The 27521-nt window shown below is 52.3% G+C and overlaps 3 protein-coding genes across 7 annotated transcripts in view; 1 reads left to right on the forward strand and 2 right to left on the reverse strand.

Annotated features, from left to right (window-relative positions):
- The window catches only part of CLCN6 (chloride voltage-gated channel 6), a 33441-nt gene extending 25727 nt beyond the window's left edge, over positions 1-7714 (reverse strand). Inside the window, exons 1-3 of one of the 3 annotated variants that reach the window (XM_074306257.1) lie at positions 7603-7714; positions 4788-4847; positions 236-301 (exon numbers count right to left, since the gene is read on the reverse strand). In XM_074306257.1, the coding sequence (XP_074162358.1) occupies positions 236-247 (12 nt within the window). In that variant the 5' untranslated portion in view covers positions 248-301; positions 4788-4847; positions 7603-7714. Of the gene's footprint in view, positions 1-235; positions 302-3577; positions 3678-4787; positions 4848-6398; positions 6545-7602 lie in introns of those variants that run through there. The other 2 variants (XM_074306256.1, XM_074306258.1) reach the window with 2 other exon arrangements.
- MTHFR (methylenetetrahydrofolate reductase) lies at positions 6528-19730 on the forward strand. 3 transcript variants are annotated; one of them, XM_074306260.1, is made up of 12 exons: positions 6528-6871; positions 10623-10862; positions 11810-12048; positions 12908-13018; positions 14130-14323; positions 15153-15403; positions 15630-15764; positions 16000-16180; positions 16609-16791; positions 17460-17561; positions 17665-17784; positions 18451-19730. In XM_074306260.1, exons 1-12 carry the CDS (start codon positions 6831-6833, stop codon positions 18646-18648), a joined length of 1995 nt encoding a protein of 664 aa, XP_074162361.1. In that variant the 5' UTR covers positions 6528-6830; the 3' UTR covers positions 18649-19730. The 3 variants fall into 3 exon arrangements, with proteins under 3 accessions (XP_074162361.1, XP_074162362.1, XP_074162360.1); XM_074306261.1 differs by lacking the exon at positions 6528-6871 and adding an exon at positions 7594-7718; XM_074306259.1 differs by lacking the exon at positions 6528-6871 and adding an exon at positions 8604-10309.
- Positions 19731-20514: 784 nt separating this feature from the next.
- The window catches only part of C3H1orf167 (chromosome 3 C1orf167 homolog), a 61369-nt gene continuing 54362 nt past the window's right edge, over positions 20515-27521 (reverse strand). The window contains exons 17-22 of the mRNA XM_074306255.1: positions 27168-27441; positions 25428-25521; positions 22964-23144; positions 21981-22116; positions 21426-21530; positions 20515-20815 (exon numbers count right to left, since the gene is read on the reverse strand). Of these exons, the coding sequence (XP_074162356.1) occupies positions 20723-20815; positions 21426-21530; positions 21981-22116; positions 22964-23144; positions 25428-25521; positions 27168-27441 (883 nt within the window). The 3' untranslated portion in view covers positions 20515-20722. The remainder of the gene's footprint in view (positions 20816-21425; positions 21531-21980; positions 22117-22963; positions 23145-25427; positions 25522-27167; positions 27442-27521) is intronic.

The raw sequence follows: 27521 nt of genomic DNA on the forward strand, positions 1-27521 counted from the left end.
ACAAATTTCCATGTGGACAACAAGAAAAGATGTACTACAGTTGCTTATTAAAAAGTTCTGAACCAGGTAGTTATGAATGTAAGAGGATTAACAACATGAAGACAGGGTATAAGGTCTGCAATACCTCAAGATGGGTCTGGGGGTACACAGCAAAGCAAAGGAGAATACTTACAACAGGAAGAGGAAGTACCCGAAGGTCTTTAAATCCCTGACAAATCAAGGAATCCCACCCTACCTTATTATCCATACTTTCCAGCACTTCCAGGTAGGGGTCATTGATACAGCGATCATAGTCCAAACTCTAAAAGAATGATACATGAGAAGAATATTACAACCAGGTCTAAACATGATAGGAAGAGGTCACGAGGCCCAAACAGGAACTTCTAGGGAATTGGGGGCTAGCATTACACAATTCAGAAGAAAATTTAAACTGGCTTTTAAACACTTTTGCAAAATTTTGAAACTCCCCTCTCTTTGTGGGGATGGGGAATGCAGACATTGAACAGTGCAAATACTGTCATCTTCAGTTAATGTTTTGGCTAGTCTTGCTGAATTCTTCTCTTCTTTCTTTCTTACTTTTATTACAAGTGATTACTCACTGGGTAAAAAAGGAGGAAGAGGTTTATTACTAAAATAAAAAAATGTCAATAACTTAAAAAAAAAAGGAAATAATTTGTACCCTCTTTTAACCAGTTTTCTTCTGTAGTCAGATTTTAGGAGGAAAAGTAAATGGGAAGATGATAGGCCAGTCGGTCAACCAGCATTTAGTAAGTGATTATATGTGTACGAGGCAGTGAAGGGCAGGAGGCCCATCTGGCCTCAGACTCCTACTAACTGGGCAGATCATGGAACCTCTGTTCCTCTGTTTGCCTTAAACCACTAGAGAAGGAAATGGCAAACCACTCCAGCATCTTTGCCAAGAAAACTCCCTAGGCAGCACCAGAGTGCTTCGGTCTGTGGGGTCAGAAAGGGTTCAGCCTTGACTGAACAGGGAGCGTCAATAGCCACGTGTCAGGCACAGTACTAGCAAGTGTCAGGGAAACAGGGAAAAGACAAATTCTGATCCCAGGTCACCTCCTTTTTGGGGGAGAAAACACACAAATTACTATATACTAAGTACTAAATAGATACCTGGTAAATGTCCAGGGAAGGCACAATGGAGACTGGGAGGCTGGAAAGGCCTCAGGGGAAAGTGGCAAACTCAGATAAAGAATTTGTTTTGGAAAATAAACAAAAATAAAACAAGCAGGGCACTTTCTCAGAGGAGGCCTGATCCAATCCAATCTCCAACACTCTCTATAGATGAGAAACAAGGCTGAGAATAGTAGCTCTGAGGCCCTAAGAGATTCTACGCCAGAAAAAGGGACCACACATTTTACAAATGTTTTCAATAAAACAATAAAAAATTCTGCTTTACCCTTAACAGAATTAAAAAAAAAAAAAAAACCTTCAGGTAAACTGAATGAGACTGAATTCATTAGAAAGCTAGAAACTCAAAAGTGACAGAAAATAATGAAAGATACTAAAAATACACAAATGGACGCATACAGCCCATATAAATAAAAGTTAAGGGCAATGTCCATGCTACCAGTGGGACGATGCACACTCCAGCACTCTGGCAAGAGGGAGGCCCAGGTGAGCCTTCATCTCCTGAGCTGAGCAAAGCTGCTGCAGAGGATGGCAGGAGCCAAAAGGAGAGCTGTGTGCCTTTGGTGTGTCCCACTCAAGTTTTTCACTTGAATGCAAACTTTAATAATGAAAAAGAATGTAGGCAACACGCTAACAAATCCGGAGATGGGCAAATGGGCCAGAGCGGAAAGGTGACCACCCTGACATTGTGAGGCAGAGAAGTGGAAGACAAAAGGGCTATGCCGAAGAATCGAAGAAAAATCCTTTGGGGCTTATTATTGCCTGTGTCTTTTTGCTTTTCATTTTTAATTTTCAAATATGTTCTGATATAATGTGTGTTTCTATAATGATGGTTTGAATCAGGGGAACATCCCCACAGAAAAAAAGATTTGTGAGAAAGCAGGAAATTTTTCTAGGGCTGCAATGGTCTCTGGGGTTCTCTTTTTATGCCCCTTTAGTCAATGAAATTTCTTGCCTGTTATATGGGATGTAACAAACAAGAGAGCCAGGGAGGTGAGCCTGAGGACCCTTCCCCAACTACTTGGGGGCAAATGCAGGTGACGAAGAGCAGGGTCCATGAGCAGGCTAAGCCTTTGGGGACAGGGACAACTCAACCTGTGCCTCTCTGGGGTCACTGGCACTGGGAGGAGAGGAGGTGAGGTTAGTGACAGAGGCAACCCAGATCAGGAGGAGGGCCTGCCCCACAAGGAGGTCCCAGGCCCAGGTGAGCTGGAGCCCTCTCCTCTCCCTGTCCTTGTGTGTATCCCATAGTGCACAGAGGGGGCCCCACCAGCCCCACTCTTCTCCACACTCTGGGGGTCAGTGAAGTCTGGGACTCTCCTGGCTGCCTGCAGGAGTGGAGAGGCCACTCTTCCTGAGTGGGGAGAAGGCCGGGACAAAGAACCTTTCATTTCTCGGTACCTAATAAGCCGTGAGGACACGGGAGGGACATGGTACAGGAGGAAGAGCCCCAGCTCCAGAGTCAGAAGAATCGAGTTCTACCCTGGCCTTATCCTTCCCCAGGCCATCTTGGGCAAGTTATTTGCACTCTGGGTGACCCAGGGTTCCTTTTGGGTCCTGTAAATGTGGGGGTCAGTGACTGAGGGGAGAGCCCGATTCAGGGTGGGGGTGAGGGGGTGAAGCTGCAGAAGCCTTTCTTTATAAACCAGTTCTGAGAGCTGTCCAGACGGCTCACTTAGTAAAAATCAGTGTGACTGGAGTGGACAGTTCAAGTGATACAGAAACCACTGTGAGTGTGGGCCAGTCAGCCTGGGCTGTCCCTTCCCCATCCATCACACAGCGACTGCCCCAAGCCTCTTCCCCTCCCCTCCCAGGGGAGGCCCAGCTCTTCTCAGTCCCCCCTAACTCCAGGTACCCCCAAGGCTCAGATCTGCTCTTCTCTCTCTATGAGAGTACCCCGGGGCTGCCACAGAACAGCCCTGACATTTCTAAGAGCAGGCAGGGCCTGGGCTGTCGTTTTAACCACCACCTCCATGCAGCCTCTGTCTCAAGCTCTCTCCCATATCAGCACTATCTCAAACCGGATGTCTGTTTTCCAGTCACGTCCAACTTGTTACGACCCTTTTTGGGAGGTTTTCTTGGCAGAGATGTGGCAGTGGTTGGCCGCTTCCCTCTCCAGCTCATTTTACAGATGGAGAAACTGAGGCTAACAGTGAAATACCTCGCTCAGGGTCACCCAGCTGGGAAGTGTCTGAGGCTGGATATGAACTCAGGCCTGGCCTGGCACACCGTCCACCCGGTGATTCCTGGATGTCTGGGGAGGCTGTGGAGAGCAGCACGTCCCAAACAAACCATAACCTTCCTCTGCTTCCCCCAAAGTGGCCCTATCTCCGCTCACTAAGACCTCTCTGTCAGCCTCCCAGTGAGCCGCCTGCCCGACGCTGCCATTTCTCTTATGTGCCCTGCACTCAACTCTCAGGCCCCTCACCTTGCACGGACAACAGCTTCCTGCTTGCTCTCCCAGCCTCGTCTCTGTCCATCCCAATCGAGCTTACACTCAGCTGCCAAAGTGATTCCCCAAAGCATCACAAGGGATTCCACTAATCCAGTGACTTAAAAAACAAAAAGGCAAAGGGCAGTTCCTGTCCCCGAGGAGCTTACAATCTCATGGGGAGGACACACATGTATAAAGCACTCTACAAACAGGACGTACAGGCAATAATGAACACCAGAATTAAGAGGGGCCGGGGAAGCTTCCGTAGGAGCACAAAGCCGACCGAATCCCCTTCCTACACCTTCCACCTCCAGCTTCCTGGGACCTTCTGCACCAAGTCCTCTGGTCTGTTCACAACAAGCCCCTGGGGACCCCTCCTGCCTTTTCACATTTACTCCCCTGTGCCCCGCAGTGACAAGGGCCTGCTCCCCGTACACAGACACCTCCCATCTCTGGGCCTTCTCCGGCCCACTCGGACTCTGGAATCCTTGGCTAGTTCTCTGATTTTCCACAAGTATCGCCTCCTCCAGGGAGTTTTCTAGCATCTCCTCCCAGGTGACTTCCCAGCTCTGTGGGACTTCTGAGAGACATGCGCTGTCTCTGCCCTTAAAATGCAAGCTCCTGGGGAGGGCGGGCCTGCAGAAGTGCCTGGCGCGGGGTAACTGCTCATACAGAGGCTGGTTGGATGACTATAAATCAGTTTTTGGGGCTCTCTTGTGTGGCTGACGCTGTTACTCCCTTGACAGAAGCAAGTTAGAACTCTCCGACAGTTCAGAAAATTTCACCATGGTGAAAAAAATCACCCCGAAGTTCCCCTGGTGCAGAAACCCCCATTTAGCTGGACAAGCCTGGGGACGGCTTAGCAGGACTGGGGGAGCTTCTGCCCGGCCGGCGCGGCCTCATACTGACATAAAGCAAGTGCTACATTCAGGCCATGGGAAATGACGAACAGAGGCCTCCCAGAGTGCTCCCCACCCCCGGCAGTAACAAAACCAGCCCGACTCACAGGGAGGCAGCAGCAGCACCTCCCAAGCCTTTCCTTCACAGCAACCATCCCTATCAGGAAACAGCTTAACTGATGAAAGTAAAGAAGCGACGAGTCTGGGCCTGGCCCGCTGCCCCTAACTAGCGCGATTCCCGGGCGTTGGTGGACAGGAAGAGCTTGGCGAAGCTTCACTCACCAATGGCCACTTTAGGGCCTCACCTCATAGTCCTTGCGGGGCAGGATCTCATCGTCTTCCTCCTGGGTTTCCCCAAGGATAGTCTAGAAGAACAAACCCAGAAGAAGAAGAAAGTGTTAAGCAAAACGAGGGTGGGAGCGGACCCTTCTTTGGGGATGGCCTTGTCTCTAACGCATCTGGGCCACTGCCTGCTGAAATAACCTGTTCAAGGGTGAAAACCGGCAAAGTGCCGGGAATGAAGGGTTGAGATCTGGCCAGGAGGAAGAGGAGGGGGAGGAGGGGGAGGAGGAGGGGATGAGGAAGGGGAGGAGGAGGCCGCCATCCCCGACCCCTCCTCCCCACCCCCACTAAGTGTCTGCCTCTCCATGGCTCCCCCATGCCCAGTGCTTAAACACTTTCTTTGTTTCTAATTACTTTGTACTTCTCTATTTGAGCGAGTGCCCTATCCCCCTGGCTCCAAGGATTTATATACATTTTGTCCTTATTTCAATGAAAATGAATTATGAATGCTGAAAGTCTGTTAGGCACAGAAGGGCTCCCAGCGAGGCCTACACTGACTCAGCCTGGTGAGAGGGAGCTTCCCTGCCCGGAACAGGGGCCGCCCCCCCCCCCCCCCAACAACCCGCACTACCCGGGGCCGGGCTCGTCCCTCACAAGGAGGGCGGTAAAAATGCGAAGTTATAAGTTACATTCGTTAGCCCGATTGGACCCTCGGCTGTCCCACACAGGCCGGCCTCCGCGGGCCGGGGCTCTGGGTCAGGGAGGCCGGGCTCAGCCCCAGTCACTGGGACCTCGTTTTGGGGAAGCCCCGAGTCCTTTCCAGAACTGAGTGGGGGAGGGGTGTCGGCATAGAAAAGGGAGCGTTTGAGCCGAATTCAACAGGTGAAGAAGCCAAAAAGGGATCCCAGAGCGCGGAGCACAGGCGGTGTGTGACAGGAGAGGGCGCCATGCCCCGGGGGTCGGGGACAGGACCAAGGAGCACAAAAGGCCTTGTGGCTGTTTCTACAGATGGTGAAACTGAGGCTGGGGGGAGGGGCCTGGGCTTGCCTCAGGAGCGCGTGTCCCCGGAGGCAGAGGGGAGCTCCCACGTCTCTAGCCGGGCCTGGGGGCCCCCCTGGAGGGTCCATGCGTGCCAGGGGCAGCGGCCCCGAGCGCCCCGGACAAAGGCTTCCCGGGGTTGGCACGTGGGCTCCCCGGGGGCCGGGCGGGACCGTTCTCTGTGCGGGCCGGGCGTGAGCCGCAGCCCAGGGGAGCCGCGGGAGGAACAATCATGGAATGGGGGCCCCCGCACCGGGAGGGCCCTGAGACCGCGGGTCCTACAGAGCGGACACTGAGGCCCGGGGGGGGGGGGGGGGGCAGCCACTAGTCCAAGGTCACACGTCGGGCCGCTCACAACCGCCGGAGAGGGGGGAAGGACGGGCGGGAGGTGGGAGATCCCGGGCGGGTACAGGCCGCGGGGGAGGAGGGAAAGGATGGGGAGGGGCTGCTCCGTCCCAGGCTACGCCCCCTCCCGCCGCCTCTCCTTAGCAACCGCCGGGCCCTTAGCAACGCCCCAGGCCCGGCCCCATCCCCTCCCCTCCCGAGCCCGGCCCGGCCCAGCCCGGCCCGGCCCGGCTCCGCCGCTCGGCCCGTACCAGCTCTTCCGGGGTGCGGCTCTCGCGCTCTCCGCAGCAGCAGCACCAGCGGCAGCAGCAGCACAGGGCCCCCCTGCACCCCGCCATCTTCGGCCGCCGCCTCTGCTTCTGCCCCCTCCAGACACCCAGCGCCCCTTCCCCCAGCCCCGCCCGAGGAGCCCACGAGCCAGCGAGAACCTCACGTGACTGGACCGGCCCAAGTCACGTGCTCGAAGCCTGGAAGCGGGAGGGGGCCGCCGGCCTCCGGTCAGCGTCACGTGACGGAGGACCCACCGCACTTACGGGCGCCGCCATATTAGCGGCGAAGGGATGGGGCTTGCGCTGAAGAGGGAGGAGAAAGGGCGGGGCTCTGGGGCGAGGGGGCGGGCTCCTTCTTCCTCCCCGCCCCCGGGCCTGCGGGCTCTTTAGCCTCCCGCCCACCTTCCCACGGTCATGGCTACGGTGGCGGTGCGAGACGGCGGGCTGCGCGAGAGGTGAGGCCCGTCTGGCCGGGGGAGGGAGAGGGAGGAGGGAGGAGTGAGGATGCATCGTCCCACCCCGTCCTCGCCTGACCCTTCACCTCACCCCCACTCGGTGTTTGCCCCGCCACGATCCCCAACCTCTCCCTGTGCTTTTCTCCCCACGATCCCCCCTCTTCCCCTTGCCTGTCTCCCCACGATCCCCTAACCTCTCCTCATTGTTTGCCCCCATCCCCCAGCCTCCCGCCGTGCTCGTCTCCCCACGATCCCTAGTCCCTCCCCCGTGCTTGTCTCCTCGAGATCCTCCCCACGTCCCCCAGCCTGGCGTCCGGTGCACCCCACTCCTCCCTAGCCGTGCCTGTCCCCTCACGCCTATCCCCCTTGGTGTCCCCCCCGTTATTTCAATTACAAGCACCCCCCTCCCCCCAGTGCTTCTGGGGGCCATCTCTCCTTGCCATCAGCTCCCCTCCCCCTCCCCGGACCCCCTCGGGGCTCTGGGCTCTGACGGGCCCTCCCGGTCTCTCCTCCTGGAGCCTGGGGGGGAGGGGTCTCACCTGGCCTGCGCTTGCCCCCGGGGGCCACTCCCTCCCAGCCCCTTCTCCCAGCTGGGTTTTCTTGATTAATTTGCCTGATGGATTTATCTCCCGGTAAACGGATGTTTGGGAGCTCCGAGAGCAGAGACTTCTGGCCCTTTTGCCCTCAGCCCTCCGCGCCGAGCTTAGCGCCTCGTGGCTCCCGATAAATACCTGCTGCTGGATTGGGACGCGAAGGAGCACTTGGGAAACACGAACTAGGTGCGGGCTCGGCCGAGCCTGTGAGGCTGAGGGGCTGTTCTTCCTGTTTTACAGATGGGGAAACTGAGGTAGGCAGAGTTAATGACGTGCCCAGGGTCTCACAGCTGTCGGAGGCTGGGTCTGACTTGCACTCCCTCGGTCCCCAGCCCGGGCTCTGTCCGAACCTGCGGCTGTGCTTTCTGTGTGAGCTACCGTAGCTGGAAAGCCTGGCCCTCGCCCGCTCTGCCTTGTCCCGAGTGTCCCCTTGTTCCCCTTCTCATTCCTAAGCGAGGAAGCTGGCCTTGGCTTCTCCCTCTTGTGGAGCCGGCCAGCGGGGGGATGTGGACATTTGCCCCCACGTGACCCTGCCCTCGCCCTTATCTTTGCTTTGCTCTTGGCGCCCCGGAGTCACTAAAACCTGCTGGGCTTGTGGTATAAGCCAGCCCCTCTCCTGGCACCTGGAAGTGGCCTTACCTCTCTGCTGCTCCAGTCATTCCCCAAGTCCCCGCACATGGCCTGGTCAAAGCTCATCCCCCACGGGGAGAGGTGCCCATGGAGAGTCAAACTACACCCTGGGGGTGCTGCTAGAGCCAGCTCACATCTCCTCAGAGCCAATGGCTAAAGGCAAATGCTGCCAATCAGGACTAGAATGACTGCTTTATTGACTTCTAGACTCAAGAAAGTGATAGGGAAAATGCTGAAATAAAAGTATGTTGTGGATGCATTTTTAAAAAGAGCTGGTTGTTAAACATTTACTAGCACACCCCTGAACATAGTGCTATTTGGGGCCATGGCTTTATTTTAAACAGGCAGGAAACAAAGAATCGGACCCACTCATGATGCAACTTTGCATTTTTCCCACGTGAATAATTGCACACTCAGGCAAAGCTGTGTGAGCCGAGATAACTAGGAATGTGTAGTTGGGAGGGAGGGAGGGAGGGAGGGAAGCTACAGTTCCACAAACTCCTTCTACTTTGTATCATAGTTTATTGAGAGGTACCAAATATGGGAGTTGTCAAAAAGCATTTTTTACTTAAGTACCTATTATGTGCCAAGTGTTAGACTTACAAGGAGAGGATTCCAGAGAAGTTTTGTTTTGTTTTTTCCCATTTGGAAAAGCTGATTGTGAATCTGTATGAGATGATTCAAAGGGTTCAGTCAGGGGGCAGCTAGGGGGCAGCTAGGTAGCTCAGTAGATAGAGCACCAGCCCTGAATTCAGGAGGACCTGAGTTCAAATGTGGTCTCAGACACTTAACACTTACTAGCTGTGTGACCCTGGGCAAGTCACTTAACCCCAGTCTCAGGGAAAAAATAAAAATAAAAAAACAAAAACAAAAACAAAAACAAAGGGTTCAGTCAGTGTCAGATGAAAGCTGACTCCTGGAAGCCCTGTTTGCAACGGGGCGCATTTGTAGAAGGCGATAAGGGTTGGTGCTTTCCTAACAGCAGTCTTGTAAGGTTGGAGTGAAGGATGGGAGCAGAGGCAGGTGCTAAACTCAGCACTTCCCTAAGCTCTTTCTGAGACTGTGAAAACAGGAACGAGTTAGGTGATCCCCTCCAGCTCTGCTTCGCAATTTCCCCTCAGCACTCAGTCAATTGTTACTGAGAGACTGAGCTTTCTGCATGCATCTTCTGCTGTTTTTCCGAGATTTTAGGGCCTGCAGCCTGTCCATGCGGCCTTTTTCTGGTATGTAAGTCTAGTATCTCCAATTAAATTAAATCCAGGGATCTTTTTTGTGGTTGCTGGGATCCTTCAGGAGAGCTTTATACAGAGTTGATATTCAACTCCTTGTAAATGAGTCAGAGATTCCTGAGTCTGGAAAGTTTTCTGGCTTATCTCCTCCATCCATCTGGTACCTGAACAGCAATGCCCTCCCATTATTCCTAACAAATTCTGGCTTAGTCTTTTCCTGAGAAACTTCTACTGCTCGAATTAGGGAGGGGTTTCCTCGGCTGAAATCTGGCTGCTGTCACGGACTTGTGGCCACACTTAGGCAAAAATCCTGGATCTAAGGCGCGGCGTGCCAACATTTACTAAGCACTGGTTAAATCAACAAGTCAGCAGGCGGGTATTAATCCGTTGCTAAGGGCCGGATACCGCTCTTTGCGCTCGGGTACCAAGACAGCCCCAAAGTGCTTTAAACAAACAAACTGGTGGCTTGGCAAAGGCCTGCGGCCCGGAGCCTTGTCTCTGATTCTTTCCCCCCTCCCCCCATCATTCCAAGAAATAGCAAATGTTCCTTGGAAACGAGAAGGGCAACCCGGCCTCTTCCTCCTCCACCGATGGAGCTGCTGCCTCCGGCCTTAAGGAGCCTTCTCCCGGGCTCGGCAGCCCGCGGCCCGGCCTCCAACCCTCTCCACTTGCCTTTCCCCCGGAGGTTTCTCCTCTTCCTCACCCCTCCCCCTCTGCCCTGGCTTCAGCCCCGCCCCTCCTCCTCCTGCCCCCTCCCCCTCGGGCCTGGCTGTGGCCCGGAGCTCTTCCTTTGTCACTGCTCCGCCCCGGCCGGCCCAGCTGGAAGGACAGTCTCACCGCTCCTTGCCCATCGCTTTCGCGGCTGAGCTGCCACACATGTCACACCCCAGAGCCAGACTCCCGCCGCACGGGCACGGCTGCTGGTCCCCGGGAAGGGGGTCCCGGGAGACCGGCTGCGTGCGCTTCTCCGTTCCCCCTTCTGTCAGGTAGCCGGACCGCTCAGCCTGAGCCTCTGTCGCTTTTGCGGAGTAATGGTCCGGGGGTGGTTTTTCCGGGGGTGTCTGAGGGGAGAGAGGAACGGCCCGCGGGTGATGGAGCCGGGAGGGAGGGGGACAGCACCGGGCAGGGGGGACGGAGACAGCTTTAGCTGTGGAGGGCAGTGTCAGCGCCTCCCTCCCATCCCCTTGCTCCTGCAGGGAAAATTCAGCGCCCCCTTGGCTGCCCTCGCTTCCCCGGGGCTGCGTGGGTCCTTGCCGGCCCTCGGTGACCTCCGCGTGCTCCGTCCCCTTCCCGTCCCAGCTGCAGGAGTCCGGCCATGGTGAGCGAGGGCAGGGCGAGCGGCTCCTCGGAGGGCAGCAGCGGCAGCGGCAGCGACGGCTCCCACGACGGCTCCCGCTGTCCCACCCCCGTGCTGGACGCCGAGCGGCACGAGCGCCTGCGGGAGAAGATGCAGCGGAGGATGGAATCGGGGGACAAGTGGTTCTCCCTGGAGTTCTTCCCTCCGCGCACTGCGCAGGGAGCCGTCAACCTCATCTCTAGGTGAGCTGAGGCCTTGGGGGCTGCCCTGGCCCCAGCCGTTAGGGAGGCGGGCCGGGGAGCCGAGGCGCATCCTCGGTGTTCGCAAGCTAAGAGCTTTCTTGGACTTGCCCCGGCCACATTCTTGGGAGGGCTTGAAGTTTTCACTTAGCTAATTAGTGACTTGGAAGATGTTTTCAATGAGCTAGAAAATCAGATTGACCTCTGTGTCTGGCATAAATGGTGTCTGGCAAAGTCTTGAAATTTATACTCTTAAAAAACAAACCTTAGAGCAGCTCGTTGGCTCAGTGGAGAGAGCACCAGCCCTGAAGATAGGAGGACCTGAGTTCAAATGTGATCTCAGACACTTAACACTTTCTGGCTGTGTGACCCTGGGCAAGTCACTTAGCCCCAATTGCCTGAAAAAAAAAAAAAAAAAAAAAAAAAGCAAAACTTATAAATTGTACTTTCATGTTCCACATACATTTTGCCTTTCTAACAGATAATATTCCAAGTTATTAAAGTTTAAAGGCACAAAGAATTCATTAAAACTTATAAAAAGTTTCCTGGTTATTCAGCTACAAGCTCAGGAACTCTTAGGTGCCAGTTCAGTGGTACTTTCAGATCTAGGTAATCCAGGCATTGGGTAAGGGGAGTAACTATTGTGATTGCAGCACTGCTTCTGTGCACAAGGGGACTTCTAATGCATTCTGGCTGAGCTGGGCAGAATTCTCTTTTTCCCTCCCCGGTAGGGCCTCTGGGATCTCATTCCTGCTCCTCTTACCCTAAGCTAGTTATGGAAGCTATGCGAAAACTCAAAAGCGTTGTGCAAATGCAAGGTGACAGCAGTGTCATCATCCTTGCTATTACCACCCCAAATCCTGTGCAGACAGAGCCTGTGGGGAAATGATGGGTCGATGCATGAAGGGGCTACTTCCAGGGACCTTCTCCCCCAAAAAATACCCCCACAGGTTTGACCGCATGGGGGCAGGTGGCCCCCTCTTTGTGGACGTAACCTGGCACCCGGCAGGGGATCCTGGCTCAGACAAGGAGACCTCATCCATGATTATCGCCAACACAGCTGTAGACTACTGTGGCCTGGAGACGGTCCTGCACATGACCTGCTGTCACCAGACCCAGGAAGAGATTACCGGCCACCTGCACAAGGCCAAGAGGCTGGGCCTAAAGAATATCTTGGCATTGCGAGGAGGTAGGAAGCCCGCTCTGTCCGCCCTGGCTCTCTCGGACACGAGTGGAACTAGAGTTCTGGGCCCACATCTTCCTCTTCTCCCAGTCGAGGTTATTTATCATTCTCTGAAAGTCCAGAGCATTCTCAGGCCTGTACAGAGCATGCTCAGGTGCTATCCCTGCTAGTAGCATTGCCAGGGCAGTACCGAAGGTGAGGTATACAAAGCATGGTACAGACACAGAGCAGGGGTCATTGTTCAGAGTCATTGGGACAGACCAAGAGGTACCCGGTATTCCCTTGTCCTAGCAACTACCCACCTCAATGCCCAATTCCCCACCAATCCTAATTCTCCGCCCATCAGGAGGTAAATTCTTGGATTTTGACCCAAATAAGAAAATAGCAAGTTTGCCCTGGATGTTCCTCATGGGGAGGACTTTTTCTCTGAGAAAGAACTCAAGTCTTTATACTTTCTCTACAACCCTGGAGTAGAAGGTCCTGTTTCAAATTTGCTAGAAGGTGAGAACTTATAAGTTGGATTACACATCAGGGAAAGGATTTATTTTTGAAAGACAGCTTAAAGTAAAATAAGAATAAGAATAAGCAAAAAAGCATAGGATTTGGGGCAAACTTGGGTTTTAGCTGTCTTCCTACTGCGTGGGTGACTGTGCCTAAGAACCTTATCTATAAACAGGAGAGTTGGAGCTGATGACAGGTGGAAGGTCAGGGGAGGGTGGGTTAGGAAGAAAAGGCCCAGGCTCATTAGAACTAGGTCAGTGCTGGGGGCATGGGGTCCTGGTCACCTAGGGAGGCAGAAGGTCTGCTAGAACAGAGTGCCTTTAGCGGAAGCTCAGTGGTAACAGCTTCTCTACCTACCTTGCAGATCCCATTGGTGATAAGTGGGAGGAAGAAGAAAATGGCTTCAGCCATGCTGTGGACCTGGTGAAACACATCCGCAGTGAGTTTGGTGACTACTTTGACATCTGTGTAGCAGGTGAGTCTGTGGCCCCTGGAACAAATGGGGGAGACAAGGGGGAACTTATTGAGCAGAGCCCTGAACTGGCTCTGACATGGAGGGCCTAGAAACGGGGATGGGGGACGAGTTCTGGTGCTGCCATTCTGCCCTCCTTGCCCAGGGTGTTTTTATTTCCTCCTCATTCACACTCACTGTTCCTGAAACTTCCTGGTCCATCCTCTGCGGCCATGAGCTCCCGGAAGCTTTTGGCTTTCGGTCAAACCTTCTACTATTTCCAGACCCTTCCCACTCGAAGGGCCCATCTCTGAACCACATGCAGTCTGAGGTGCACAGCTTATAATGTCAGGCAGTTCCCATTATTGTTACTCTGCCTCAGTGGCACTGAGGCTCCTCAGGTGATCAGAAAGCTGTACAAATAAGGTTTTGTCTCCCGATGGTCCAGACTTGCTAGCATCTTGGATTAGTAAGGAAGCTTCTAGGCCATTCAGTCCAGCCTGCTCTGGCGTCTCCTCTCTCCAGCCCTGCCAATCAGATCATCAGCCTCCAGTGGAACGTTGCCAGCCTGATGAGTGGCTTTGGAGGCAGCCGGCTCCATTTTTGGGCAGCTCCAGTTGTCTCAGAGTTCTTGACCTGAAATAGAAAGAAAGGGATGGATAGGAGAAAGTGGAATGGATAGAATTCTTGAACTGGAGATGGGAGGAATCCCCAAGGCATTGAGTCTAATCCTTCCTTTGTAGTTGAGGAAGCTAAAGGTCAGAGGGCCTATTGACTTCTCCAAGTTTAGTAGCTGCATGAGGCAGGATTGTATTCTCCGGCTCTATATCACACATACAATAAAAGCATATCGCGTTGCATGCCTAACAAGGCGTCAGGAAGACCTCTCAAAATGACAAACCTTTGAAACGCTGGAAAAGCTAGCTTGTTCCTTCTAAATAGTTTTTCTCTGGAATAAATCTTTCCTTCTCCTGATACTATTTCTTGATCCCTTCATGGTGATATAGAGATGACCCTTTGTGTGGAAAACTCTAGCCTGGATTCCAGGTTGGACTAAGTGGTTTCTGAGGAGTGAGGATGCTGTGGCTCCCCTGATGGGGGGCGAGCACCTCCTCATTAGCTTCCCCATTGGTAGGTTACCCCAAGGGTCACCCAGAAGCGGCAAGCTTCGAAGAGGACCTTCAGCACCTGAAGGAGAAGGTGTCTGCGGGGGCCGACTTCATCATCACACAGCTCTTCTTCCAGGCGGACACCTTTTTAAATTTCACCAAAGCCTGTGCAGCCATAGGCATCACATGCCCCATCCTCCCAGGAATCTTCCCCATCCAGGTGAGTGCCCACAGGGGCCGTCGGTGCCAGCCGGGCACACAGGGCTAGGGAGCTTTGTTCCTTTGTTGTTGTTGTTGTGAGAGGCAGTCGGGGTTGGGGTGACATGCCCAGGGTCACACAGCTAGTGAGTGTTAGTGTCTGAAGCTGGATTTGAACTCAGGCCCTACTGACTCCAGGGCCCCACCAGGCTGCTCAAGACAAGGACTCTTTGATGGCCAAAGCTAGCTAGCTTCCTTCCTTCCTTCCTTCCTTCCTTCCTTCCTTCCTTCCTTCCTTCCTTCCTTCCTTCCTTCCTTCCTTCCTTCCTTCCTTCCTTCCTTCCTTCCTTCCTTCCTTCCTTCCTTCCTTCCTTCCTTCCTTCCTTCCTTCCTTCCTTCCTTCCTTCCTTCCTTCCTTCCTTCTGAGACAAGAGAGGCCAGCCTCTTTAGGAGGACAGAAAGGGCCATAAAACAATAAAGTTGACTTTTTGGTCACAAGAGAGTTATTGCCTCTGTTTCCTAAAACAGCTACTGAGGACGGTGGCTCTGGGTGAGCAATAGACGGGCCTCCAAGGGATTGATTGTAGAATGTAGCTGGATCATTATCAGCTATGCAGTGATAACTGGGGTAAATGAACTGAGTAATTACAGCTCGATCTCGTGAGCTTGGGGAAATGCTGCAGGGCAGGCTACTGGCTGGTCTGGACAACAGTAAGGAAATGTGAAGGCAGAAAGGGACTCCTGGGTTGTGGCCACTTTCCGGGGCTTCTCCCGGCTCCTCGGGAGGCTGAGATATTGGGGGGCAAGTGGGAAGCTGCCAGAGCATTCATGGCCCCCTCTGTCCCGGGCAGGGCTACCACTCCCTGCGGCAGCTGGTGAAGCTCTCCAAGCTGGAGGTGCCGCAGGAGATCAAAGACGTGATCGAGCCCATCAAGGACAACGATGCCGCCATACGGAACTATGGCATCGATCTGGCCGTGGCCATGTGCCAGGAGCTCCTGGCTAGCGGCTCCGTCCCTGGCCTCCACTTCTACACCCTCAACAGGGAGGTGGCCACCGTGGAGGTGCTGAAGAGGCTGGGCATGTGGAACGAAGATCCCAGGTGGGGTGAGGGCCCTGGAGGGGGGGGACAGGGGGGTATGGGGGGCACTCCTAGGCTCTCATGCTGCTCTTCTGGGCTGGTGGCAAGGATGGGCCATGGGGGCAAGCCTGGGGCACTTTGCCTGAGTGGTTAGAGATGGTTCTAGGGCTTTCTGATGGAGCACCATGGAGCGGGCAGGGGTGGCTTCCTGGTGGCCGCCCCTCAGTGATCTTCTCATCCCTTCCAGGCGTCCTCTGCCGTGGGCTGTAAGCGCCCATCCCAAACGCCGGGTCGAGGACGTGCGACCCATCTTCTGGGCCTCCAGACCCAAGAGCTACATCTACCGAACGCAGGCCTGGGATGAATTTCCCAATGGCCGCTGGTGAGCGCTTGGGGGGAGTCGGAGGAAGGGGGAGAGGAAGGAGGGGAGCCTTTGGATTTTGTTGCTGCCCAGTCCCATTTTCCGGGGGATTAAGAAGGAAAAGGAACTTGGATGTTTGTTGCTGAGTTCCTGGGAGCCAAAGATGGGTTGGGGGGGCAGCCTCCGGGGCAGCTGGGTGCCCCAGACTGGTGCTTCTTGCTTCCGGGTTGTTCCAAGATGTTGCTCCGTCCTCCAGGGGAAACTCCTCATCCCCGGCCTTCGGGGAGCTGAAGGACTACTACCTCTTCTGCCTGAAGAGCAAGTCCCCCAAGGACTTGCTGCTGAAGATGTGGGGGGAGGAGCTGACCAGCGAAGAAAGCGTCTTCCAAGTATTTACCCACTACCTGTCTGGAGAAGCCAATGGGAGCGGCCACAAAGTGAGTAGGAGGGGAGGGGAGAGCCCTTACCCCACCCCCACCCTGCCCCTTGCTTGCCACCAGACTCGGGCCTCAGAGCTCCTTTTCTGGCCTTTCTCTCTAGGCAGCAGAGGGGGCATGCTCTCTGTGCTACAGGGAGGTCAGAGGGCAAGAGGGAATCAGTCAGAGGACACCCATAGAAGAGGGACTGCCAAGGGGCATCCTTGCTGTTGCTCCTTAGGAAGAGATGCCTGGGGGGGGCAGACATGCCATCACTAAGCATTTATTAGGCTCCTGCGGTGTGCCAAGCACTGTCCTAAGTGCCGGGGGAGGGGGGGCGGGTGGTGGGGGCCGGGGCGGGGGGGGGGATCTCCCAGGGGATTGGGGAGCTTTGGGTGCCCAACCCTTCCCTGCCCTGGGCGCTCACCACCTTACTGCCTGATTGCCAGGTGACCTGTTTACCTTGGAATGATGAACCTCTGGCCGCCGAGACCAGCCTGATGAAGGAGGAGCTGCAGAAGGTGAACCAGAGAGGCATCCTCACCATCAACTCCCAGCCCAACATCAACGGGAAGCCGTCCACCGACCCCATTGTGGGCTGGGGCCCCAGTGGTGGCTATGTCTTCCAGAAGGTAGGGCCTTCTCGAATCCCTGGTGACTCCAGACCTGGGTGCTGAACACTCAGGAGGAAGCGGCGGCCTTTCCCCTGGGCTTTCTCCCCTCACGTGGTTCCTTTTTTGTCAGGAATAAAGACTGAGTAGCTCGGGAAAGAAGTACCGATATAGAGCGTGGATAGAAATCCAGATTCCTTGAGTCTGGTCCAGACTCACCCACATGGCCACTTGGTCTTACTGAGTCTCAGTTTCCTCTTCTGTTTAGTGGGGGCAATATTTATATTACCTAGCCCACAGGGTTACTGTGAGGAACAGGTCTACTCACAGTATTGAGACTACAAATAGGAATTCTGCTTCTACCTCCCAGACAAGAAACTGGAGACTTCCGAGTAAATGGAAGTCCAAGGTACCATAGAATATCCTCAGGAGATGTTCTTCTGTCCCTACCACAGGGAGTCAGATTTTCCTCCTTTTTTCTGCACTCTTCCCTAAAATTGTCCCCATCTAGGGGGGAAGGGGCAAATCCCACCGCACTCTGACCCTTCAGTCCCCCCCCTTCAGCACCTTCTCCTGCTGGTGTGCCCATGTGGTTTCTGGGTGTTTGGGGACCTCCTTGGCTCTTTCTTTTGGGGCCCCCCAGGCCCTTGACTGGGGAGCCGTGTGTGACCCCAGCCATCCTCCCACAGGCCTATCTGGAGTTCTTCACCTCCAGTGAAACAGTGGCGGCTCTTCTCCAGGTGCTGAAGAAGTACGAGCTCCGAGTCAATTACCACATTGTCAATGTCAAGGTGAGGGGTGCCAGGTGCGGCTCAGCCCACTGTGTCCTCGGGCAGAGGGTCCCTGCTCGCATTCTCCCCCCAGTCCTGGCATATCCCTTTTCTTCCTTAACAGGGTGAAAATGTCACCAACGCCCCTGACCTGCAGCCCAATGCCGTGACCTGGGGCATCTTCCCTGGGCGGGAGATCATCCAGCCCACCGTGGTGGATCCCGTCAGCTTCATGTTTTGGAAGGTAAAGGTGCCCCTGTCCCCACTCCCCCCCATGCCTCAAATCTTTGGGTTTATCTCTTTTGCTCGTTTGGTCATCGATGGCCACTCAAATGGGGCTAATGCCCAGACGTTCCAAAGTGAGGAGCTCTGACATTCCGTGAATCCTCTGACTCCACTTGGGGAGAGGGTGACCTGACAAGCTGGGAAAACTTGTTTGCAGAGTCGCTTTAAATTGACCTACCTTCCTAGCCAGCCCCATTCCTGTTTTTATTTATTTAAATTTTTTTTTTTTTTACAATAGCTATTTGTCTAAATACATGCAAAGCAAAGCTAGTTTTCAACACCCAGCCACCCTTGCAAAATCTCGTGTTCCAAATGTTTCTCCCTCTTGCCCTAGACATCAAGTAATCCAATATAGGTTAAACATGCAATTCTTCTAGACATATTTCCACATTTATCACGCCAGCCACATTCCTTGGGCTGCCAGGGCCTCCCTTTCCTGCTCACGGGGCATTTTGAGAAGTGGAGTTTACTCCTTAGCTGAGGCTCTCTGGGCTCTCAGCCATCTTGCAAAGTGGGGGGATGGGAGGAAAGGGGCAATGAAGAAGAGGAGGGATGTCGGGCTCCGAGTCCTACCCCTTGTCCAGCCCCGGCCCGGCTCCCACTGACCTTGCCTCTGTGTGTCTAGGATGAGGCCTTTGCCCTGTGGATTGAGCAATGGGGGAAACTGTATGAAGAGGAATCCCCCTCACGGATGATCATCCAGTATATCCATGACAACTATCACCTGGTCAACCTAGTGGATAATGAGTTCCCCTTGGACAACTGTTTGTGGCAGGTCCTGGAAGACACCTTTGAACTCCTCCGCCAGCCTGACCCTCAGTGAGAGACGGGGAAGCTCAGGGGCCTGGAACCGTCCCCATTGCCATCCTCAGCCTGACTCCTGAGCTCCCCAGGCGTCCTCTCTCCCCCCTCCCTCTGCCTCCTCCGAGGAGTCTCCAGTGTTTTCTTCTCCATCCCATCCTGTCATCCTCACTCCGGCTCCCATCACTCCCCCAGGGATGGCAGCTGACCGGTTACCCTTCTGTGCTTGGATTCACCCTGAGTCTGTTCTGCACTCGAGGCCTGTGGGATTTTCCCCACATTCTACTTATGCAATTTCCCCCTTTTGTTGGGGAGTGACTCCGTCCTACCGGCCCCCGGCCGTGGAGAACCAATGGCTCAGTTCTCCTGGTGAGGGGAAGTGAGCCCGAATTCTGGGCCAAAGTGCCTGGTAAGCCAGCTGCCTTCCAAAGAACTGGCCACGGGCAGGTTCAAGTCCTAGACATACCCGGAAATGCCTGGCCTCGACCCAAGGATGGTGGGCTTTGCCTCGGTTTCCCCATCTGTGAAAGGACAGCCGAGCACGAATTCTTCGGCCTCCCTAGGCTGCCAAGCAGCCATGTGAGCATTTCTTCCCTTCCCCTGGAGCCTTGGCCAAGGCTGCCATATTTACTGGCATTTTTACTTTCTGGGCTGGCTGGAAACTCTCAAGGTGGACTCTCCCTCTCACCTACCAGATTCCAGGACTGGCTCTCTCTGCACTACACTAGCCTCATAAGCTGCTTTGTTTCCAGACTCCCGGGTTGAAACAAAATGCCTTATGGGATTTCAAGCTACTCCAAAGCACTTATAGGGGCCCTGTTTTCCTCTTCAGGGGTCATAGGAGGTAGAGGAGAAGAGCTATGACCCTTACGGGCAAAGGGGTAAATGCTAGACCAAAAAGAGCCAGTCACGTGGCTGGCCCCTTTTTTCCTTCCCTGCTGGGCTGGCCAGCATTCTCTCAGGGGGCCTTTTGACCAACCCTGGCTGATATTTGCTGCTTTTTTTATACCTCTTCCTCTACCATGCTCAGGTCTAACCCGCTCCATCTTTTTCCTTCCTCTCCTCAAGTTTGTCTTGTGTGTGAATGAATATCAGCAACTAGCACTTTCCATAATGGCGTGGGTCAATCGTGCAATCTGGCAGCTACAGGGTTAAGGGAAGGGCCTCTCTCCATCCTCCCCACCCCCTCCCCCTCCCCTTCTAGAGCTGAGATCAGCTGTCTTAGAGCCAGTGCTAGGTCAGCAGAAAGAGGGAGGAAAGGGGGATGGACAGAAGGAAACTTGCAGCAAAGCAGAACCTGGGAAGGGTGACCCCTGACTCCAGCCAGCACCGCCCCTGGAGGTGGGGGCTCCCCAGATCACAGCCGGGATCTAATGTTTTTGTTAAACTATATTTGCAGTATGTGGGGCCCAGTATTCTGGGTTTTTGGGTTGATGGAAATAATTAGGAGGGGAAGCAAGTGAAGCAGCTATTAGTATATGTTCTCAGGTAAAGGTTGGTTTAATAGGATATATGGGGACTTTGGTGGTCATTTTAGACCAGCAGCCTACACAGGATCCCCTTAGAGCATCCCAAGTTCTGCTTACCAGCCCAGACTCTGTCTGGGCTGCAGTCTCCTAGCCTTGGTGGCGAGTTTAAATCCGCCTAGAGCCAGCTCTTCTCTCCCTGCCCCCCTCTGAGGCTCATTCCTTCTCTACATAAAAGTATTTGAAGGCAGTTATTACGTTCTGGATCCCCAAGTTTTCTGTTTTTTCTAGGTCATCACATGGCAAGTTTCTGGTCCCTCAAGTTAAAGGTCACACCTGTAATCTGAAATATATTGCTCCAAATCTGGCCCAGAGTAGGCTGGGCCCTCCATGCAGGGCACAGACTAAACCTAGAAGGAGGCTGGGAAAGGAATAGTACTTTATTGTCTGTAAAAGGCAGGGTTTCTGCCCTGAGGCTGTTTTTCATTAAAACTTTATCAGATGAGTTCGCTGGACTTTTCTTTGCCCAGCTCTGGTGGGTAGAATGGGACGGGTTGGGGGCAGGGCTGGACTTTTTCCCCTGATGGAGACTGCTGAGCAGATCCTGCCCCCCACTCCTGTGGGCTGTGACTAATGGGATACCATGCTGACCCCTGATCCCTGGCCCGCACTTCCTTTCCCGGGCACCCGGGCTGCCCAGCGCTGGTACCATCTTCCAAAGGCCTGAAACCAAGGGCAGAAGGTAATGGGGAATGAAATCCTATCTTTAGATAGTCCTGTCCCTGGCTCCCTGCCCAGCCTCAGGGTCAGCCTGTCCATGCTAAGAGGAGGCAACAGCTGTCCTTGAGTTCTCGCCCTTCCCCCTTAGGAAAGCTAAATAAAATGCCCCTCCACCCGTGAGAGGGCAGCCAGCTAGGGCAGAATGCATTAACCCAGAATGTCTGGGAAAATATGGAAGAAAACTGCTCAGAATGGCATGGGCCTGGGAAGGGGGGCGCCGGCTCCCACTAGCCAGACATATCTTCTGGGAGGGGGATGGGGAGAAGGGCTGGGACCTGGGATGGGGGAGAAGGGCTGGGAGGGCCTGCAGAGCTTTTCTGGACCAGGGCAAACTTGGGTGACGTCGGAGGAGAGAAGTTGGGGCTTGAAATTCAAAAGTTTCTTCTGAACTCAACTCAACAGAAGTGAACACCCCTCTCTGGGACACGTTGGGATGGGACACGGGGCAGCATGTCTGCAGGGGAACAGTCCTGGGAGAGGAGGAAGTTAAGGTCCCACCACAGGCCTAGAACAGCATCCTTGGTCTGAGCCATCACCTGGTTGTCATGGGTACCTGAGAGAGAACGCTGTGGTCTTCTCGCAAACGCAGAGCCACCTGGAGCTGCAGCCACCGCCTGCGCCACGTCCTCCAGCCCCATTCCAACCACCTCTGCCTAACCTGTATGAGGGCAGTGTGAGGTCAGGAGGGAGGCTCACCTGGGGGTATCACCTGGCAAATTCTGACAACAAGCTCCCTACCCTGATCCAGCAGTTCTAGGGAGCACGGGCAGGGATGAGAGGAGTCTTAGCAGGTGCAAAAGGGCTGAGGCATCCCAACAAAACCTATTTAGTACTTTTAAAGACTAGAAGTAAAAAGGGAAATATGTTTTTGCACGACTGCACATGCATTACCCACTTCAAATTGGGGAGGGAAGAGAAGGAAAGAATTTGGCACTTAACATTCTTAAATGAATATGAAAATTAGTTTTACATGCAATTGGAAAAAATAAATATTATTAAAAACACCAAAAAACTGGAATTAGAGCTGGCTGGCCTAAAATAAATGATGCTGGGTCCCGTCTGACCTATGACACTATATAATTCAATGATCCTTTCCACCACGGCTCACCAATGTCTGGGCCAGCTGCTCTGATCCCTGGGCTTCTACCCAGCTTTGCCAGACTTCTGCCAGCCTCCTTCTCCTTCGCTGGCCATAGAACCTTTGAAGCAACACCTTGTGTCTCCACCTCTGTAGGTACTTTCTCCTGGCAAAAGAGTCCTTGTCAAGGCCCCATGCCTATGTCCATGAATTGTTCTTGATTTTGAAGGAAGGCCTCCTGGAGATGATTATCTCCAGTAAGGAAATTCAAAATAAAAACAAAAGGGATCAAGAAATCTTCCAAAATTAAAAAACAAGGGGTTGACTTCTAAGATTTTCTTTAGTTTTAAATTGATCAGTTTGTGAACAAGGTTCTACTCTTGGTCTTGCCACATCCGCTATTTTAATAAGTAAGCTGCCTTCTCTCTAATTTTCCCCAGGAGAGTGAAGGGCCTAAGTTTATGCCACGTGAAGAAGAGTTGAAAGATTTGGGGATGTTTAGCATTGAGGGAGAGGAATGGGAAAGCTATTTCTCAGCTGTTTTGGGGAATGGAGATTAGATATGGCTTATGCCCCAATGGGCAGAAGCTGCAAGGAGCTAAAAGCAGGCTTTCATAAGGAACAATAAGATCTCTGACAATGAGAGATAATGGTCTCTACTGGCTGTAGAGTTAACTTTCCTTTTCTGACAATGACATCTGTCCAAAAAGAAAAGTTAATTCTAGAGCCAGTAGAAGCCGTCGAGTCCAGCTTCCTCATGCTACAGATGGAAAAAATTGAGCCTGGCCCAGAGTCTCACAGGTTAAGAACCAAAGGTAGAATTTGAACCCAGCTTCTCAGAACCCAGAACCAGTCTACTTGCCACTGTATCATAAGGAGTGAGCTCTGTCACTCTTTGGCCTTTAAATAAAGACTTAGGTGATGACTGTTGTAAAGAGCATCCTTCCTCAGGAACAGATTGAACTGGACGGTTTCTGAGAAAAATTCTGAGGTTCTAGGGGACGTGCTCTTACTCTAGCCATGTTTCCTCCAGCACTGCTGCTCTCTGGCGTCCTCTGCTCTTGGGGATCCGGACCTTCCGGGAGCTGCCTTCTGGTTCTCTAGGAGCCTTCCCCTGCTTCTCCTGGCTGGTCCGTCTACAGTGAAGAGGCAAACACGGGAGAGAAGGCAGCAGAAAGCTCTGCTTTGAGCCACCTGGGAAGAGAAGGTAAGCACGGGAAGCAATCAGGGGCAGAGCGCCAGTGACCAACTCCTGCTTTGGCTCCAACTACAGAACAAAGACTGCCATCGATTTTCAGCAAATAGGGCTTATTTAATTGAACAACAACAGAGATAACAGAAATCATGGCAAGACTGGATGAAGAAACTGAGGGATGTTTTGCCCAGTGAGGAGCAGACTTTGGGGCGCTCAGTAATTTCCTCAATTATTTGAATTATCCCTTTTCTGCTGGTCCCCAAAGGATGGGACTAGGAACTATGGTGGAAGTTTGAAGGAAAAAAAAAAAAGGCAACCAAATCAATTAAAACTTGAAATATTCTGGGATAGAACCAAGACCTTTAGAATTGGAGTGAGAGAATGTAGGTTCAAATCCTGGATCTTCCATTTTAAACAAGCTGCTTCTCTGCCCTGAGCCTCAGTTTCCCCATCTGTAACATGAGGGGGGTTGGGGCAGATGACCTCTAAAAACCCTTTTGGCTCTAAGTCTCTGAACCTGGGGAGAAAGCTTGGCTACTGTGGGGTTTCCTCTTGGCCTGAGCCAGGGCTGGGGCCCTTGTCCAGTAGTTGCCAGCCTGAGAGAAATCAGAAAGGGAAGGAGAACCTTACCTGAGGAGACCTTGAGCACAGGCCAGGGAGCAGATCACTAGACATAGCTGGGCAGGGATTTCACAGAGAAGGCCTCTGAGGACCTGTCCAACTCTAGGGGTCTACACAAACTTCTCTGGATAATTCATAAAGTGGGGAAGGTCTTCCTGGCTGCTTAGAGGCAGCTGGTACAGTGAAGACTTCTGGGTCTGGAGTCAGAAGAACCTGAATTCAAATCCAGTTTCAGGTTTAGTTGTGTGACCCTGGAAATGACACTTAACCACTGTTTACCTCAGACTCCCTACCTGTAAAATGGGATAATAGCTCCTTTTCCCAGGACTCCTCATTGTAATGAGGATCATATGAGATGATAATTGTAACATGCTCAGCACAGTTACCAAAAAGATATCCCCAGTGTGTCCAACTGTGGCTGATCGGACCCAAACAAGCTTGGAACGCTCTGCCACAGGTCAAACACAAATAGTCCCTATGAACAAATGTTCATAGCTTCTCTACCTTTGCACATCTCTCGTTTCTTCTAAGCTAATTCAATTCTGTTTTATTCCTAAGAGCACAGCTCCTTCTCTACTGAAGGCACACCAAGTTGGGCAGTCCTGTGCCAGTGTCTCCCATAACATATAATCAATTCTTTTTTTTTTTTTTTTTTTTTTTTTTTTTTTTTTTTGCTGAGGCAATTGGGGTTAAGTGACTTGCCCAGGGTCACACAGCTAGGAAGTGTTTAAGTGTCTGAGACCAGATTTGAACTTGGGTCCTCCTGAATTCAAGGCTGGCGCTCTATCCACTACACCACCTAGATGCCCCTTCAAATGCTTTTAATGAAGAGAAACATGGGCTCAAAGTCAACTACCATGCTGATGGTAAATTCTTCAACCTGAAAAGGCCACAAGGCAAAGCTAAAGTGCAGGGAGAGTTGGAGCATGATTTTTTTGTTTGCAGATGATTGGACCCTCAGTTCAGCCTCTGAAGCTGAGCCACAGTGAGTCGGGATTGATTCTTTCCTGCCTGTGCTCATTTTGGCCTAATAATACTAAGAAAGCACAAGCCCTCCGTCAGCCAGAACCACACCATCCATAGTGGAACCATCAGTCCCAGCAAAGGACAGAGTTCTGAATGGCGTGGAGAAGTTCTCTTACCTTGGCAAGATACTTTCCAAGGATGTCCACATTGATAAGATGGACACACAAACTGCCAGCTAGCTCAGGGTTTGAGACGCTCCAAGGGAAAGTGTGGGAGAGGAGAGGGGTCAGACTGATCACCCAACTGAGGGATTATGGAGCCATTGTGCTGACCTCATTGTTGTATACCTGGGAAACCTGGGCAGTGTACCAGCGCCGTGCCAGGAAACTGAACCACTTCCTGGTCTGTAATAAATGCTACATAAACTTTAGCTATTATTATTGATTCTGTGTCATTTGTCCTCTGTCTGCCTCGGTTTCCATAACTGTAAGGTAGCTATTATTGATTCTGTGTCATTTGTCCTCTGTCTGCCTCGGTTTCCATAACTGTAAGATAAAGATAACTGCCCATCTTCCAGAGCTGTTGTGAAGATCACACTTAGCACAGTGCCTGGTATATAACAGGTACTTAATAAATGCTTCTTCCCTTCCTCTTCCAGAGAGAATCAAAAACTAAGCCAGAGTAGCCCTCTTTACCCAGAATCGCTGACATCTTCCTCTGTCCAATGTGGCTGGGGGATTTCCTCTTGTCTGGAGCCAAGGCTGTGGCCCTCGTCCAGTAGTTGCCGGCCTGAGAGAAAGCAGAGAGGGAGGGGGAAACCTTAACTGAGGGAACCTCTGAGCCCAGGCCAGGGAGCAGCATCAACTGGGCTTATGCCAGCCTGGCCAGACTGAACTCACCGGGGAGTAAGGGAGTGACAGAGTCTGGGACCTCAGACATTTATTGAACGTCTGCTCTGGGACTCAGTTTCCCCACTTATTAAATGAGGGAATTCCTTGTTCTTGGGGTCAAAGCAAACCAGTTCAAGTGTTCCCCTCTTGCCCCCACTAGCAGGGCCCCAAAGTTTACACAGTGGGGATGGTTCAAGTTCCATAATCCACACCTGTGTGTCTCTGGGGACACTAAGGGAAGCCTGGCAGGGAGCCAGCGGATGATCTGAGGCAATCTCCTTTCATCTCCTCTCTAGCCAGAGTGAGAGGTTTCTAAATCCCAGGCGCTGCCATTTTTTCTGTCTGGGGGGTGGGGTGGAACCTGCTAGTGTGCTTTGCTAGTGTCAAGATATAAGAGGAAATGGCCTGGAGTTAGGAAGGAGAAACCCTGCTTCTAGACCTTAATTCTAACTGAAATAATGTTTAAATATTTTAATTTTTAAAACTGAATATGTATTTTAAAATATTTATTGACTTCATATTAACTGAGGATAATAAAGTGCTTAGCACATGCCTGGCACATAGTAGGTGCTACATAAATGCTGGCTAACCATGTAACTTCAAGTCACTTAATAAGATTCAATATGGTAGTGCAGTAGAAAGAGATCTAGATTTGGAGTTAAGACCACCTGGATTCAAATCCCTGCCTCTTCCATTTCCTACCTGTGTGACCTTCCATCTCAAAACCTAGGACCCCGTGATCCCCTGGAGTCTCAATTTCCTTACCTGTAAAATGGACACAGTGAAACCCAAAGCGCTCCTCTGTCCTTATTTGTAGAGAAGGGAAACTCTGGGTATGGAACACTGAATATACCTACGAGGCTCTGTCAATGTGTTGCTTAGTTTGGCAAAATTATTCCTTTTTTTTTGTTTGTTTGTTTTTGTTTTTGTTTTTGTTTTTGTTTTGTTTTGTTTTGTTTTGTTTTTTCAGTCTTACTTAAAAGGAGAGTTCTCTGGTTTGAAAGGTGGGGAAGAGTCAGAAATTAAGGTGATGTAAAGGCAAGCCATTTTAATAAAAACAAAAAATGGTACAAAAAAGGCTGCTTTGTAAACAGAACATAAATACGGATGAAATGGAGCAAAACACCCTGGTGATAACCAATTTTTCCAGCCATTCAGGTGTGATATTTCCAAATTAATCAAGTCACCTTTTCAAATGTCTAGCTTTCTTTAAACCCTTTTGAATGGAAACCTTTCTAAATACATTTCACATTACTAAATCTTCCACACAGTTCAGAGTTGGAGAGGAACTTAGGTATGATCTAGTCTAGTCTTTTCATTTGACAGATGAGGAAACTGAGTCCCAAGGAGGGTTATGTGTGTATCTAAGATTATGTAAAAAATGGCCAAGGTGGGATTAAAACTCAGATATTTTGCTTCCCAATCTAGCACCTTTCCCCCTTTGTCAATCTCCTGTGATGTCAAAGGTTAAGGCATAGAGGTCGAAGGAACTATAACTCTGCTGGTCATACCCCTACAATCCAGGATGCTCCTTCCCAGACTCACCTGCTGGCAGAGAGCATCAGGATCTGCACCCAGGGTGTGGTCTGCTCTGAGGGCCAGTCTCCGGGGGTGCAGGGCACTGGGTCCAGGGCCCACAGAGGTGCCCTTCTTATCTGTGGTCAGTTGATACCCCGGCATCCCTCTGGGCAGCGCTGAGTCCCGGTGGGTCCAGGGAGACCTCAGGAGATCCTGCTGCTGAGCACGGGGGATCTGATTCCCAGCTGTCTTCCAGTCCTGTTCCTGAGGGTCGGTCAACTCAGCTGGGTCAGTGAAGGTCCTGGAAAAGAGGGAACCCCTGAGAAGGAATCATTCCCCTTTCTCCCTATATCCCCTCCAAGGCAGGATCTAAGATGGTAG

This window comes from Sminthopsis crassicaudata, chromosome 3 (assembly GCF_048593235.1).
Source record: "Sminthopsis crassicaudata isolate SCR6 chromosome 3, ASM4859323v1, whole genome shotgun sequence".
Lineage (NCBI taxonomy): Eukaryota > Metazoa > Chordata > Mammalia > Dasyuromorphia > Dasyuridae > Sminthopsis > Sminthopsis crassicaudata.

What these genes read in the sequence shown, in the direction of transcription:
- MTHFR (XM_074306259.1), top strand. Translation starts at nt 10,200, where the DNA reads ATGTCACACCCCAGAGCCAGACTCCCGCCGCACGGGCACGGCTGCTGG. An exon ending in GAATTTCCCAATGGCCGCTG is followed by an intron (nt 15,765 to 15,999) that starts GTGAGCGCTTGG and finishes TCCGTCCTCCAG; the next exon opens with GGGAAACTCCTCATCCCCGG. An exon ending in ACCACATTGTCAATGTCAAG is followed by an intron (nt 17,562 to 17,664) that starts GTGAGGGGTGCC and finishes CTTCCTTAACAG; the next exon opens with GGTGAAAATGTCACCAACGC.